This window comes from Callorhinus ursinus, unplaced genomic scaffold (genome assembly GCF_003265705.2).
Source record: "Callorhinus ursinus isolate GAN/ISIS: 27379988/994484 unplaced genomic scaffold, GSC_fseal_2.0 scaffold87, whole genome shotgun sequence".
In the NCBI taxonomy this organism is placed as follows: domain Eukaryota; kingdom Metazoa; phylum Chordata; class Mammalia; order Carnivora; family Otariidae; genus Callorhinus; species Callorhinus ursinus.
In genome coordinates this window covers 2,157,469-2,174,314 of record NW_027397149.1, presented here as the reverse complement: position 1 = coordinate 2,174,314, position 16,846 = coordinate 2,157,469, and the positions used below count along the sequence as shown (strand labels likewise).

The following is a 16,846-nucleotide window of genomic DNA, read 5'->3' as shown; positions in this document are numbered from 1 at the left end:
CGACTTAGCCCCCCTGGTGCCCCATTTTCATTTTTTTATTACCTATTTTTTCTCCCTTCTGTTCAACGTGATTGCTTTCCATTACTCTGACATCCAGGTCACTGATCTGTTCTCCTTCCTCTAGCCTACTGTTCATTCCTTTTGGTGTATTTTTCATTTAAGTTGTCACATTCTTCCTCTCTGATTAGTTCACTTTTGTTTTCTGTGGTTTTTTTGAGTCCACTGAAGTCTTCCACTCTTAAGTCCAGTGAGTATCTTTAGGATTTTAAATTCTCTGTCAGGTATATTCTTTGAGGTCCTGTTCTTTCATTTGGGACATCTTCTTCTATCTCCTCATTTTGTCTAACTCCCTGTGTCTCCTTCTATGTGTTAGGAAAGTCAGCTCCATCTCCTGGTCTTGAAACTAGTGGCCTTGTGAAGAAGATGTCCTATGGTGGCCTGCAGTGCAATGTCCTCTGTTTTCCAGAACCTCAGGGGTGTCTCTTATGTGTGTTGCATGTCCTGGCTGTTGTAGCTAAGCCAGGATTCCTGTCAGTCCAGCCATCTGCAGTGGCTCTCTTGGCCTGTTTAGGTCAGTGTTTAGTCCCTGTGTTGTTAGTGGGCCAGTCTGAGTCAAGTCAGACCAGGTATATATGCTAGACTGGGCATACTGCTAGAGATGCAATAGCACCAAACTGTAGGGTGCTTTCCCTGTGTTGTCCCCTGAGAAGCTTTTGTTGGTGGGCGGGGCTTGCAGTCAGACCAGATATCTGCCCCCACCCCACAGCTGGAGCCACAGATGGACTGGTATATGTAGTTATCTTCTCCTCTCCCCAGGGCAAGAGTCACTTTTAGTGGCACTGGCCCCTGATGCAGCTGCCTGCACAATGCCAAGCTTGGGGCACCACTTTGGATGGGCTCCAGCCAAGGGCATAGGAGTGGGGTATGTCCGCAGGAGAACCTGGGGGCAGGCACACTGTTAGCAAGCCAGGTAGAAAGTGTTGGTGCTGTGCTGGTCCCCACAGGTGTCTGTGTGTCTAGGCTGGGGGACAAGCGAGGGAAATGGCACTGGCCAGCTCATTTGTTCCAGGAGAAGTCTACTAAAGATCCCTCCCCCTCCAGCACACACTATGAGACTAGCAAACAAATGTCCCTCCCTTATGCCCCAGGCATTTTTCAAACCGCTGCTTCTGCACTGTATCTCCACAGGGCTGTTTTTGGGCTGTCTCTCTAAGGAGAAGGGACTCTGTTTCCTCTCTCCCTCTTGGATCTCCCAGATCCAAGCCACTGAGTTTTTTAAAGTTCCAGGTGTTAAGCCTCACTGATTATAAGAACTCATGAGATTCAGCCCCTCTGGTTTGCAAAGCCAAATGTTATGGGAATTTGTCTTCCTCATGCAGGTTCCCCTTGCTTGGGGTGCCCATGTGAGGGTCTGTTTCTCTCCCCTCTCCACACCTGTGATGTCCCTCCCTCTGTCCCTCCTGTGGACGGTCCTACAAGTCCATTTAGCTCCTGACTGCATCTGTGCTCATCCTACCTTCTTCACTGTGGCCCCTTCACTACATTTAGCTGTGGAGAGTCTGTCTGCCAGTCTTCAGGTCACTTTCGGGTTATTTACACTGATGTAAGTGTTACCTAGTTGTATCTGTGGGACAAATGGGCTTAGGATCCTCCTGTTCCACCACCTTCCCTGGAAGTCCTATTCTGTTTTGAATTATTTGAATATTTTAAGTGACATAGAGAGACAAGCGGGTAACAGCCCTCGGCCTGGATATCAGGGCATGGCAGGGAGTGGTGGGGGGTGTAGGGAACAGTGTTGTCAACACAGCTTGGCTGTCATTGTGTGGAAACAGGGGCCCAGTGATACCGAGCTTTCTAATTTTAAGAGAAGCCAGGTATCTGGGTTTCTTTGTGTTTGGTTTCTCCAATTTTTTTTTACGTTGATTACTATTTTCTATAGATCAAACAAAATATATGGCTGGCCAGATTTGGCCTGAGACCACCAGCTTGCAACTTTTGGTTTAGATAGCTGTGTCTGTTCCTGACATGAGGGGGGAAAGGTCTTTCTCCTTTCCAGGGACACTTGAGTTAGCCCCTCTGGGACCCAGAGCCATTGAGGGGCAAGGTGCCCTGAATGCACCCAGAGATGCCCAGCTAGACAGCTCAGACCAAAGGACAGGCTGACTGATGGCATTAGGGTCAGATAGCACAAGGCCAGCTGTACAGGAATTCTTCAGTGACGAGCATGAATGATTCATGTGGAATGATGCTGAACAAGCACTAACTGCCCATGAAATGCAGGTCCAGAAGTAAAAGATGTAGTGATTCTTTCACCCAATAGAGCTTTTCTGTTAGTGAAGACACCAGATGGTATCTGAGTTACTAAAGCATCTTTTTCAGTCTATTTTTTTTTTTTAAGGTTTTATCCATTTATTTGACAGAGAGGGCACAAGCAGGGGAAGCAGCAAGCAGAGGGGGAGGGAGAAGTAGGCTCCCCAAGGTGGAGCAGGGAGCCCAACGCCGGGCTCGATCCCAGGACCCTGGGATTATGACCTGAGCCAAAGGCAGACGCCCAACCGACTGAGCCCCCCGGGCGCCCCAAAAACATCTTTTACAGTCTTTTTTTTTTGATATTTTTTATTTATTTTTTTCTTTAAAATTTTTTATTGTTATGTTAATCACCATATATTACGTCATTAGTTTTTGATGTAGTGTTCCATGATTCATTGTTTGTGCTTAACACCCAGTGCTCTCCGCAGAATGTGCCCTCTTTAATACCCATCACCAGGCTAACCCATCCCCCCAAACCCCTCCCCTCTAGAACCCTCAGTTTGTTTTTCAGAGTCCATCATCTCTCAGGGTTCGTCTCCCCCTCCGATTTACCCCCCTTCATTCTTCCCCTCCTGCTATCTTCTTTTTTTTTTTTCTTAACATATGTTGCATTATTTGTTTCAGAGGTACAGATCTGTGATTCAACAGTCTTGCACACTTCACAGCGCTCACCATAGCACATACCCTCCCCAATGTCTATCACCCAGCCACCCCATCCCTCTCACCCCCCCACCACTCCAGCAACCCTCAGTTTGTTTCCTGAGATTAAGAATTCATCTTTTTCAGTCTTAATGAGAGTAAAAAATAACTGATCTCTGAGTCACTACTTGAATAAATAATGCCATTTATTTCTTGCAGTTATAGCCTACTTAGGATTTCTTAGGTATTTTTACATGATTTTGTATCATTTAATACGACATCTAATATATGAGTGCTTTCTCATTAGAAAAGAGTCAAACAATCAGAGGTGAGTAAAATGTGAAAAGCTCTCTCTGCCTACCTAGCCAAACCATGCCCAGCTTTTACTTTTATTGAGCACATATACTTTACTTCATCATTTACTTATTTATTCACTCATTCATTTATTGGCTTCTATTTCAGTTCATTTTTACTTTTATCTTGATTTCCCTAAATTTGGTGGTTTAATTTATTGCTTTGGTTCTCTCCCCACCTCCACATTACAGCCTGGTGTGTTAAGTTAAATGCTAATTCATCTGTTTTCAGTCTTGTTTTTGAATATAGCAATTTTAAGGCTATAAGTTTTCCTACGAACGCTGTTTTGTCCTTATCCCACAAATTTTGCTATGTGTGGAGTGTTTTCATTGTCACTTATTTCTAATTGGTTTGTGATTGGGGAGGGGAGGGATTTCCTTCTTTATATAGGAGAGTTTTTATGAAAGTTCTAAGTAAATAGCTTTTTTGTTTATTTTTTTTTTCTGTCCTTTTCTGTTAATTTCTAATTTTACTACATTATGATCGGAGAATGACTTGTTTGGTTTCTGGTTTTTGGAAGTTTTTGAGGTTTGCTTTGTGGTCTACCAGATTATTTTTATGACTGCTCCATAGTATTTCAAAAGAATACTAATTATTCTCCTTTTGGTACAAAGTTCTCAATGTATCTATTAAGTAAAGCCATTCATTGAGTTATTTAACCTGGTGAGTCTTAACATATAGTCCCAGACCACCTACATCAGAATCACCTGGGCTGCTTATTAAAAATGTGAAATTTCCCACTCAAAGATACAAAATTAGATGGGGGAGCGTAGTAGGGTCGTGAATGGAGTGTTTGGAACCTGCATATTTAATAAGGCAGGAAATTTTTATGCTCATTAGCAAACCACTGCAATAGATCCTACTTAATTTTTGTTTATTTAATCTGGTTGATTTCTCTGAACTTGTCAATTTTCCCTTATATTTCTCTGTTGTTGCTTTATATATTTCAGATCACTATTATTGTGTGCATATAGAGTCAAGATATTTTCTGGTAGGTTGGATCTTTTATCCTTATGAATAGATCAGTATTAATATCTGTCCCATTTAAAGCTGTAGGTGTACCTTTTCAATTTGAAGGTTTGTGTCCTTTTTTAGCACTGGAAAATCTTCCATTATTATTATTATTACTCTCTTTCATTGTGTCTCTTCTGTTCCTGGAGTTTCTATTGCACAAACATTGGCCCACATCTATCCTTTCAAGTCTCCTGATCTTTCACACTTTACTTTTGTCTTTTTGTGCTGTGTTCTTATAAAATTGTTTTGATTTGATTTTCTAGCACATCTTTTATCTGTTTCTGCTATTTAGTTTATCTTTTGAAAATGTTAATAAAATTAAAACTTTGGGAATATCTAGTTGTTTCTTTTTCATGGATGAAATGTCCTCTTTCATCTCTCCAGGGATATTAATTTTCTATATTCTAAAGTCTTCCTCTATTTGTTCTATTAACTCTCTTTTATTGGGTATTAGTTCTATTGCTAATTAAATATGGTGCCTATCTTTCAGGGTGTTGATTTTCCCCAGATGTTTTCTCATTCTTGGTTGTGTGCTCATCTTTGTATTTGACAATCCCACGCCCTCTACCCATTCTGTTTGACGTAACATGACCCTGGTGATTGTGCAGTTGGGGTACAACATGCTGTGTACCTTAGGTATGGAAGCTTCTGCCTGCCTTGGGGACGGTGACTTCCTGGGGCATTGCCCTGCCTTTCTGCCCCAGTGCCCACCCTCTGGGCCTGTGAGTGAGCACCTCTACACTTAATACACTGCGGCGGGGGGGGGGGGGCAGCAGCCCTAAAAGCAGCTTCACCATGAATGCCCCAGGGCTTCCTCTCTCTCCATCTTGACTTTGGACTCAACTACACACCACTCCTTCTGTGGAAAATGTTACTGCCCATGTTTGGGTCTGAAGTTTCCTTTGCTTTTAGTTATTCATAGATGGGATCTCTGCTCTCTGTCTTTCAGGCGTTCCTCAAAATTTCTAGTTGGCTGGTGGCATTATTTGTTGCTTATCCCCTCACCCCTATCCAGTTTTCCACAGCCGGCCCCTGCTCTGGGCAGGCTCAGGTGAGGCACCAGAGGCACACTGATGCCAAGGCACTTGCCAGGGGCCTCACAGCCACAGAAGCAGGCAGGCATCCCCCAGGGCCTTCTGCTTCCAGGGCCCCTGCCCCCCTCTGACTTCACTCCCTAAGACAAGGATAAATTTTTTTTTCTTCATAACAATGGACATTTGAGACTGAGCTGCCAAGGTACTTCATAAATAAATTTAGCTTTGAATGAAAATGAGTACAAGACAATGCAAGGGTGAATGGGGCAATAAGAAAGTATCAAAAACTAACGACATCACACATGTATTTGAAGCAGATAATGTATGACTCAGATTTTCCTAGCCATACTTCTATCAGAATTGGTGGAGGGGAATGTGACTTCAAAAATACACAGCGTGGACCTAAAGTAAGGGCTCAAGTCGCTTTATTCTGGGAAGTTTGTGATCCAGGAGCCACCAAGTCTGAGGCATGGACAAGCCCTAGGTTTGGGTTCTTGAAGCCTGTTGCACTTGTCATTTCTTCTAGAATGGCCATCTTTGTTGCCAGATTAGAAATTCCATGAGAACAGACACTCTGTCTGCCTGGTTCATTCCTCTATCCCTAATAGTTAGCAATCAGACCTACTTCTCGGGACAAACACACTCAACAACAAATATTGGTTGAATAAATGAGCAAATGAAAAGAAAAAACAAATTAGTCAATTAACCCTTCAGTGCAGGGTAAAAATCCTTTCTGGGCCAGGCAGATTAATATACATGTGCAAAATGGCTCATGGACGGCAATAGGAGTGAATGGGAATTATTTCAACCAATGGTGCATTCCATACCCCAATTTTATAAGATTTCCAACCAAATGAGAGATTTTATTGGGGGTCTTACTGGGGAGCAGGGGGGCTGGCTGCAGGTCAGTGACCTCCACCCCAGAGATCACTGCTTCCTCTTGAGGACTGTCAGAGTCTCCACTGTGGCTTCGTGGTCAAAACATCTGATCTTCTCTTAGGCAAAATCAGTAGGATCTGCGACATAAAGAAGAATATGCTGTCATCTGAATCTGAAATGTTCTGTGAAAGCAATCAGGGGAACACTGATTCATAACTATTACCTCATTGCAGCCCTTCAGCAACCTTGTCAGGTCTCCAGGGCACATTAGTGGAGGGTGGAGGGCCGTGGGAGGGGCAGTCTTTGGCCCAGAGACTTGCTTGAGGACCCAGGACGGCTGGAGTCAGGCCCAGAACACAGGCACAGAATTTAGACCCCGCCGTTGCCCTTTCTGAGTGTAGTCAGAGGTTTCATGCTTCCTCCACTAACACTTAGCACACGCTAACAATTAGCACGTTTACTGGCCTCCGGGCAGCTTTGTGTCAAAAGCTCTTACAGGCAGCTTTCATCAATGCCATGCAAACCGATGGACAGTCACCGAGCGCTTGACTTTTGTCCCGCTCTAGAGACCAGTTGCTTCCGACGCATTGGCGCCAGGCAGGGAATAAACACGGGCACGTGGTGAGGAGCCCGGACTTTGGAGTCAGTCATTCGTCCAAACTGGCTCTGCTGTTGCTAGTTGCGTGACCTTGTGCATGTACTTAGGTGCCCTGAGCCTATAAGACAAGGACAGCCAGCAGGATGGTGGGAGGCTGCATTGAGATAAGATGGGTGGAGAGGTTACTAAGCTCGGTGCCCCATATGTAGCAAAGCTTTGTAATTGGTAGCTGGTGCTATTGTGGATGTTATATTGTTACTATTATTGCAAACATTTCGTGTTTTCATGGCCCCCAGTTCCATCTCTCCCTAGCCCAGCAGGAGACAGATCAGGCCTGTAAGGCACTAATCCATTGACCCTCAAACCCCTGCTGCCTTTTAGCAGGTGGTCCCAGCGTCTGTTCCTCCCTCCACCTCCTCCCTGGCTCTCCAGCAGGGGGGACCGATTTGTTCTCTACCTGCCCTGTTTACCGCCTGGCCTCTGAGCAGAAGGCTTTCTGTTGCAAGGGCATGAGCCTAACATTTTATTTTATTTTTTTAGAGGATTTTATTTATTTATTTGTCAGAGAGAGAGAAAGAGAGCACAAGCCGGAGGAGCAGGAGAGGGAGAAGCAAGCTCCCTGCTGAGCAAGGAGCCCGATGCGGGGCTCCATCCCAGGACCCTGGGATCATGACCTGAGCTGAAGGCAGACGCTTAACCGACTGAGCCACCCAGGCATTCCAGCTTAACATTTTAAACACCAAACACTGAAAGCACATATGACCAGGTTGTAAAGCAAAGCTCTAAAGTTAGTTTTCACAGAGAAATTTCTGGATGACAGCTTCAAAGCAACCGGTAGATTCCCCCTGCATGGTATCCCTTTGAAGCAGGGGCAGGTTGGCTTCCAAAGCGACCAGTCAAAGGTCCTCATCCTTCCAGATGGAAAGGTTTTGAATCGCTTCCTCAAGACAATGTGGCTTCTTCCTCCATCTCCCCTTTGCCCCAGGAACAGATGGTTTTAGATCACATGGGAATTATAAGAGCATAGGTTCCTAAAGTTTGCTCAGCCAGTGTGAGCAAATGTATTATTGTCCTTTTTAGAGAAGATACCAGCCGTGCAGAATCCAGGCTTCTTTTTCATGTGTTTTGTCAATACGATTATGGCTTTGAAATTTGCGTTAATGTAACAGAAGCAAAAGCAAATGGAAACAGGAGGAATTACTGAAATTCAGATTTTTTTTTATCACAAGAGTTTTTAAAAATATCTCATCGGTTTAATAAATTATGAAAAAAAAATTACGAGATCAGAGTTGCCATGTTTCAACGCTGTGTGTTTCCACCGAAGATGGATTTGAATGGAAATGGAAAATGAGGCCAGGGGTGTACCCTCGCTGCCTGCCCTCTTCTGGCTTTTGTTAGCTCAGCTAAGGGCTTCGGTGGAGAACATTGCATTCCAGCCTGTAACCCAGGTGTGCACAATTGTCTTGTATTTATTTGGTCTCTAAGTGGCTTCTGCGTTTACCATCAGACCTTTTACCATAGCTTCTCCAAGTCTGTGCTCTTTATTTTGACCTCACCCTTCATTGCTTAGATTTTGCTCTGGGAGCTTTTTTCCGGAGAAGGGCTCAGGGCTGCTGGATTCCCTGAGTTTCTTCCCATTAGAATTGGTGCCCTGTTATCTGTAAGTCTGGACCACTTGACTGGATACACAAAGTCAGACAGACTCAGTGTCGAGTGGGGCTGCTTGCTGCTTTCTGAGTCATCCTTCTGCGGAGATGAGATGAGATGAGTGTCCCCGGGACGGAGGTCAGTTACTCTTCAGATAGCTGGCTGTCTGGGCCCCCGCACCGCACTGTCCCTCCCACTCCTGTGGGGGATCTACTTCTTTGCAGGAGTCAGGGACAGGATTTAAACAAAAATGTAAATGTATAATTTTTTCCTAATTATAAAATTGGAAACATGCTTCTCATTAAAAAAATAATAAGTAAAACAATGGAGAAAAGAAAGTTCTTATCGTGCAACCCCCAGAGAGAACACTGTTAATAGTTGGCGACTATTTTTCCAGACTTTTCGTGTGGATATCTGCATACATGCACAGAGACTAATTTTTTTAAATTGGATTTATTCTACATGTACATTCTTCGACGGGCTTGTTTTGGCTTAAATGTGTATCCTGCTACCTTTCTGAGTAAGTGCACGAGATCTACCTCGTTTTCTCTGTGAGGGCCGCTTGAGGCTCCATTGATGCCTGCTCAGTGAGCATTTAACCCACCTCTTCTTGTTGCACATTTGGAACATTCTCGATTTTCAGTGATCCCTCAGCAATCTGCATATATTAAGACCGAAGGACAAATTCTCAGAGGGACTTGGCCAAAGAGTATATACACCGTTCATTTCTAGTCAGTCATTCGTCATCACTGCCTCCCAGATGCATCTCCAGAGGCACCCCCTGTCCCCCCTTCTGTTGCCCCCCCCAGCTGCAGCTGCACCCCTGTGCCCTGTCTCCACTCTGGCCCTGCCTCTCGAAATACACTCAGGATCCCAGAGCCATAGCGCCCTTTCAAACCACAAGTCACATAACAGTGTGCCTTTGCTTAGCATCCTTCAGGGGCCTCTTGTGGTCACATAAACCAAAATCCAGACTCTGCCTCGGGGCCTCTAAAGCCCTGCTGTGACCCCTCCCTGCTCCCCACCCTCCCTCCTCTGGTACCCACTGCCCTCCAGCCGTGCCTGCCTCCTGGCCTTTGCCTCTGCTGTTCCTCCTGCCTGACATGCTCGGGCCCCAGACCCTCATCGGGTGGTTGTTCATCAGCCAGCCTTCCCTGACCGGCTTTCAACAGGGGCTTCTCAGCCCACTCACCCTCTGTGCATCATCCAGGCTGGGTCTTTCCTTCACAGTCCTGGCCACAGCAGAAATGCCCCTGTTCCTTTTTCATTATGCCCCGATTGTCTGAGGCTTCGCCATCTTACTGCCCACCATTACCCCAGCCCTTAGCACGCCTGCGTGCCTGAGTAAATTAGTGATGGCAGCCATCACCTCATCCCCTCCTCCCACAATGATTGGACCATCATGGAATGCAAAGGAGTTTTCTTTTATGCGTGGACAACCTAGAAGGAGCAGGGAGCAGTGACCGAGCGTCACTGCTCTGACGCTTCATCACGATGACAAGTCAGACCAGCTCAAAAGCTGTAGGCACTCCAATCTGGGGGGGGACCCCAAAACTCCAGTCACTGAAACTGTGGGGTTGCAATGTGGCAGAGGGGACAAAGAGGCTGGAGGGAGTCTGCTCAGGTGACCATGGGGTCAAGCATCCACTCTGGTTGGTGGCTCCACTCTGCTGTAGACATCAGCAGGGATGACCGTGGGCCCTGGGACTGACCGGGATTTCCTGGACAGTGACCACAGTCTCCCAGCAAGGAATCGCCCAGCTAGTGGTAACCGAAAGTATCTCCAAGTCATTGCCAAATGTCCCCTGGGGGGCGAACTCATCCCAGGTCAGAGCACTACTTTAATAAAACAATTCCGTCAGGCAGGGGTGTGTTAGCCCTTTTTTGGGGGGGGTGCCAAAGACAGATCGGAGGACTTCAGTGACTTGCAAAGGGGTCACCCCACCGATGCCACCACCTCCAAGGCACATGGGTGCTGTCCCCCTCTGCTTCCAGACACCACCTGATCCCTGGCACAGTTTCGTCGTTCAGCAGATACTTGGCACGCAGCTCCCATGTGCCCGGCAGCGTTCTGTTCACTCGGTCAGTGTCACTGATACTTCGCGTTGGCAGGGTGGGAGGGAAAGACCTGGAAAAGAGAGTGTCCCCTTGCTGCTGTGACAACCTACAACTTAGTGGCTTCTCTAACAGTTCTGGAGGTCAGAAATCCAAGTTCAGGGGTGCCCAGGTGGCCCAGTCGATAAAGCAACTGTTTTCAGCTCGGGTCGTGATCCCAGGGTCCTGGGATCGAGCCCCGCATCGGGCTCCTTGCTCCATGGAGAGCCCGCTTCTTCCCCTGCTTGTGCTCTCTCTCTCTCTCTCTCTCTCTCTCTCTCTCTCTCTCACAAATAAATAAATAAAGTCTAAAAAAAAGAAAGAAAGAAAGAAGGAAGGAAATCCAAGTTCAGTTCCACTCGTTTAAAATCAAGATGTCAGGGCGCCTGGGTGGCTCAGTTGGTTAAGCGACTGCCTTCAGCTCAGGTCATGATCCTGGAGTCCCGGGATCGAGTCCCACATTGGGCTCCCTGCTCAGGGGGGAGTCTGCTTCTCCCTCTGACCCTCTTCCCTCTCGTGCTCTCTATCTCTCATTCTCTGTCTCTCAAATAAATAAATAAAATCTTAAAATAAAATAAAATAAAATAAAATAAAATAAAATAAAATAAAAGATGTCAGCAGCTCTGTGTTCCTTAGGAAGGCTCCAAACGAGAATCCATCTCCTTTTCTTTTCCACCTTCTAGAAGCTGCTGACATTCCTTGGCTTGTGGCTCTTTCCTCCTTCAAAGCCAGCAGTGTAGCATCTTTTCTCCCTAACTTCTGCTTCCGGTTTTATATCTTCTCTCTCTGACTCCCGTCTTCCTGCCTCCCTCTTACAAGGACACTGGCAATCACATTAGGCCCTCTTGGATAATCCAAGCTAATCTCTCCCATCTCAAGATCCTTAATCACATCTGCAAAGACCCTTTGGCACGTACAGTAACATTCATAGGTCCCAGGGTTTAGAATGTGGATATCTTTGGGGACCATTCATTCCACCGACAGCAATCTGCCCTCTGTGCCCAAAGATCCATGTCCATCCGACATATAAAACACATCCATTCCATCCCAAGCTTCCCTATATCTCAACCCGTTACGGTATTAAGTCCAGAATATCATCTATATCTCACCTGCTCAAAACTTCCATATCTCATCATCTGCATTATCTGAATTAGGTCTGGGTAGGACTCCGGGTAGAACCCCTCTGAGAGCAAAAGCCTCTCCTCCATCTGCAGACTCGTGAAACTAGAAGACAAGTTATCTGCCCCCAAGTACAATGGTGGGTCAGGCTCAGGGTCACGGTGACAGACATTCTGATTACATCAGGGACAAAATGAAAGGAAAGGGAGACACCAAACCCAAGCAGTTTTGAAATCCCAACTGGGCAAACCCCACTGGGTTTCAAGGCCTTGGAGTAATCCTCTGTGGCTCAGGGCTCCGCCCTCTGGGCCCACGGCCCCGCCCTTGGAGCCATCCTTCCTCTCTCATGGAGGGTGCACATGATCGCAGCCGAGTACCATCCTGCTTCCTGAGTGTAGAATTTGGGGAGGACAACAGCCTTCTTTTATTTTGTCCTTCCTCTCCTTTCTGGTGCAAGCGGGCAACTTTTGACGTCCTCAAAAATCATGTGGTCTCCTATGTACACCTCTAGGATTCCCTCCATTAGACAAGAGGTTCCTTCTCGGATCTTTCCTGTATAATCTTATCTCTGTGCCTGGTATCTGCTGGGATGTCGAAGAGGATCCATGAGTCCCAGGTCTAGTGTCTTCAGAGAACCCTCCATGTGGTTGAATTCTCTAAACTTTGGATCCTTCTCAAGTACTAGCAAAGGTTGTCTGGCCACGCCTCAGGTTTCTCTCCAGAGCATGCTCTTTTGAGTGCGAATCTCCGCTCACTAGCATCTTTTGCGACTGGACAGGCTGAGGGTTTCCCAAATCATCAGATCTCAGTTCCAAGTTCCATTTATCACAGAACCGTAGGCACAGCCCAGCTAAGCTCCTGCCACTATATCACGGGATCCCCTCTCTAGTTTCCATAGCATGTTCCTTGTTTCCTGAGCCCCCACAGGCCAACACCTATGGTATCCGTATTTCTACCATCAGGTCTTTTTTTAGGACAATTTATCTAGAATGATCAAAGTATTCTAGTACCTCTCCCCTCTTCATGAGCTGTCACTGATTCACAAGGTCCATGGGTTAAGACATGGACAGCACGGCAATTGAGTTTACTGGTCAACCACCAATATCAGGCAAGCGATACTGATTGCTTCTCATTTTCTCAGAGCTGTGTGAGGCAGCATGAGCTGTGGGAGAAGTATAGCTAGGCTGACCAAGCACACTGGCTTGCCCAGATAGTCCAGTTGGCATTTTCTTGTCCCAGGGTAAACAGACTAGTGCCCATTTTCCCTTTCAAAAGTGTCCTGGCTTTGGTGATCAATTTTCTGGTCACTCCAAGTGTAGATCTTAATGCCTGTCCTTCAGATTGTAAATCTACTATCTCATGGAGATGAAACACAGATTGAAAAAAAATTATCAAGCAGCTATGGTTAAGTGCTAAATCTTATGACATCTCAGGTGCTTCTAAACATCCTTCAATACATAGGACAGCCTCCCCCGACAACTATCTGCCAGACATTGTACCATCTGGAATTTCAGGGGCATTTGGAGGCCTTCAGGATTTCATATTCAGAGTGTGGTCCCTGGACCAGCAGCATTAACATCACCTTTTTAGAAGTGCGCATTGTCAGGCCTTGTCCAGGACCCCCTGAATCAGAAACTCTGGGTGGTGGGACCCCATGATCTGTTTAAACGAGCCCCAAACCAAAACATCTATAACACACAGACACGCACGCACACACACACACACACACACACACACACACTCAGTGACATCCCAGGTGTGTGGTCACAGTTCATACTATAAATACTGCTCTGCTAGAGAGTTGCTCCTTTGTCCCTGTCTTTGTTTCCTTGTCTTCAAAGTGATGACAACCCCATGCGTCGAGGTGATCTTGGTAAATGTTCGTTTGCCGGGAATAGTTCCTTGGTTCTAATGATCTATTTTCAGAGCAGTTTTTCTCAAAGTAACATATTTCATTTTTTGCTTCTCTTCCTGACTTTTGGCAGGAGCTAAGAAAAAGCCTGGAACTTAGTGTAAATCTACAGAGGAAACAAAGAGATTGTTCCAGTGATGAGTATGACTCGATCGAAGAAGAGGTACTCTCTGAGCCTGAGCCCGAGGAGCAGGTGCTGGTGGGCCACCCCAGAGAGGACCCCCCTCTTTGCCGTGGGGACTCCGTGCAGAAGGATGTTCCCGAGGGCCAGGAGATGGAAGGGCACCCTCCCCAGGGCCCAGACCCCCTCGTGGTGCTGGAATTTAACCCAGCTTCCAAGAGTGAGTTCTGTCTTTTGTGGGCGTGTCTTTGCCTTTGATGTGTCTGGGTCTAAGAGCAGGACTTGAATTTCTAGCAGTGCTTGGGGTTCAGCTTTGGGGAGACCGTCCCACAGGCCAGGGAGGTATGTCAGGTCTCTGCTGATTGTGAGAAGCCAAGGCTTCCAAAGACCTATAGATGACCCGGAAATTTCAGATGGCAGGTGTCTGGCGGATGGTTTGGGGGGTCTATCCTGTGCCTTGTAGGATGTGTAGCAGGATCTGCATGCCAACTGGCTAATACATCTGGCTTAAGCAAAAGGGACTTAGATAACTGGCTAATGCATCTGGCTTAAGCAAAAGGGCTTGGATAACTGAGGAGCTGTCAAGGACTCTGCCCTCCCCTCCTTCCCCCTTCCCTTCTCCTTCCCTTCTTCTCTCTCATCTCTGCCTTCCTTTATCTTGGTACAAGACATTGGTACAAGACCCATTCACAGGTGGGCTCTCCACATACAGACACAGAATTGAGACATTGGCTTTATGCCTCCATCAGAAAGTGGATTTTTCTTCCTCAAAGCTCCAGCAAAGGTCCCAGGCCTGGCTCTTGAACCCACACTGGGTCACATCTCGGAACTTGTCACTGTGGCTCTGATTGACCTAGTCCAGCCCATAAGGCTCTGAGTGTGGTTATTGCCACCCAAACCACGTGGACTGATAATAGTTTCCAAGGGAAAAATTGAGGTGAATCTGAAGAAGGAGGAAAGTGTGCTGGGCAGGCAGAAATAGCAGCTGTCTGCTAGTGGAGGTTTTCCAGAAAAGGCCCTGGAAAGGAGAGTAAAGAAAGCAATTGAGGAGGGGCAGGGAGGGGCCAACCTGCCACAGTCCCCGTGACCAGTCCCAAGTTGGCTTGGTCTCTGCCTGCCCTTCCCTCTCTGTTGCGAGCACACCCTCCTCAAAGAGGTGTGTGCCATACTTTCTGAGCCAAATATCAAGGCCAACCAGCTGGGAAGCATGAGTGAGCCTAAGGGAAGAGAAACGAGGGAATGTCTGAAATCAGGCCGAGTGTATTAGTCTGCTCAGGCTGAGTAACAAAGTACCACAGACTAGGGAGGAGCTTCAACAGCAACAGAAATGTATTTCCTTCTAGTTCCAGAGGCTGCAAGTCCAAGGTCGGGGTGTCGGCAGGTTGTTTTCTCCTTGGGCCTCTCTCCGTGGCTTGTCCCTGGGTGTCTTCCCTCTGTGTGGGTCTGTGTGTCCTAATCTCCTCTTCTCACAAGGACACCCAGCAGACTGGATTAGTGCCTACCCTAATTGACTCCTTTTACCCTAATTACCTCTTTAGAGACCCTGTCTCCAAATACAGTCACATTCTCAGGTACTGGGGATTAGACTTGAACATATGAATTTGGGGGGCAAGGGTGTGGGGCGGGATATAATAACAGGCAGCTCTGGAAACTGCACACCTGGTGGTCATTGCCTCCAGAGAAGAGAACATTTGTCCCTCAGACGTGCTCGCGCTGTGTTCTCTCGCCTCCAAACCTTCACTTGGGCTGTTCCCTCTGTCCAGGTGCCCACATCTCCTCTCCTCACCACTCTGAGCCCTGAAACCTGGCTCCCTGCTTTCCGCTTAAGACTCAGCTCAGGGGCGGCTTCCTGCAAGAAGCCTCCTTTGCCCTCCCCTCAGCCAGGTGGGTCAGTACCTCCTCTGCACCCAGAGCATCATCATGGCACTGGTCTTGCTATAGATTCTGGTTGTCTTGCTCCCCCTCTGGCCTGTGAGCTCTGCCAGGGCCCAGAACAGCGCTGAATAAATAAGTAATAATAAATAATAATAAATAAGTAATAGCAATTGCCAACATTTACTGAATTCTTACTAACATGTACCAAGCACTACTCCGAGGGCTTAGCATCTATAATCCTTACCACAATGCCAAGGCAAGTCCTGTCAAACGTCCTTGCTTCATAGCTGGGGACCCTGGGGAACACAGAGGGCAGATAACTTGCCCAAGGTCACACGGCTAGGGAGGGGCAGAGTGGGATTAAATTTGCCAGGAGTCTGAGCCCAGAGCCTGGGCCCTTAATCACTAGGCTGAGTACATAAACCAGATCAAGTTACAAAGCAGTGGTTGGGCTATGAGGAACCAGTAAGTAACGCCACCCCGCTCTGTCTTCCCTCCTAATTGAAACAAATGAGAGATGGGCTTGGGAATCTGATAGGAGAGCAAATGTTCGCCTTTCCAACTGAGAAGAGCCAACTTGCTGGCTACTCGGTGCTGCCCCTCTGAACTAGGCAGACTCCCGGCTCCAGACGCTGGCGGAGCTGGGCCCTTGATGGCATCAGTGCGGTGGGAGATGGCCTTGTGCCCTGAGGGCAACCCCGCCAGAGGAGGGAGGGGAGTGGCTGGATTGCGCTTTGATGGCTTCCTGCCACCAGCCTCCCCAACCTCCCCACCTCCGTCGCATCCCGTGTCCTCCCCGTGAGTGAGGGCCAGTGTGTGAGTGGCACAGAGAAAGGCAGAAGTTAGTTTCCCAGTAACTGGAATGGGGAAGGTCAGGTGGTGGGTCAGCTTCGGAATTCAGGGAGGAGGATGGGGCGCCTTGGTGGCTCAGTGGGTTAAACATCTGACTCTTGACTTCGGCTCAGGTCATGATCTCAGGGTCGTGAGACCAAACCCCCAAGTCGGGCTCCGTGCTGGGTGTGGAGCCTGCCTGATTCTCTCCCTTCCCCCTGCCCCTCCCCCCCTCACCACTCATGTGCATGCTCTCTCTCTCTCTCTCAATCACTCACTCAAAAAAAAGGAATTCAGGGAGGAAGAGAGAGCAGTACCCCCAAGAGTCTTAAATATCGTGAAGGCTATAAAACAGGACACTGGTTGGGGGATGGGGGTCAGAGAAGGACCCTGTGAGCTAGAGTGGTCAGAGAAGCCTT

The 16,846-nt window shown here is 47.4% G+C and overlaps 1 protein-coding gene across 5 annotated transcripts in view; it reads left to right on the top strand.

Moving 5' to 3' along the window:
• KATNIP (katanin interacting protein) overlaps positions 1–16,846 on the top strand; it is a 191,256-nt gene that overhangs the window by 77,510 nt on the left and 96,900 nt on the right. For all 5 annotated transcript variants that reach the window (XM_025853742.2, XM_073888100.1, XM_025853741.2 and 2 more), the window contains one exon: positions 13,674–13,941. In XM_025853742.2, coding sequence (XP_025709527.1) covers positions 13,674–13,941 — 268 coding nt within the window. The remainder of the gene's footprint in view (positions 1–13,673; positions 13,942–16,846) is intronic.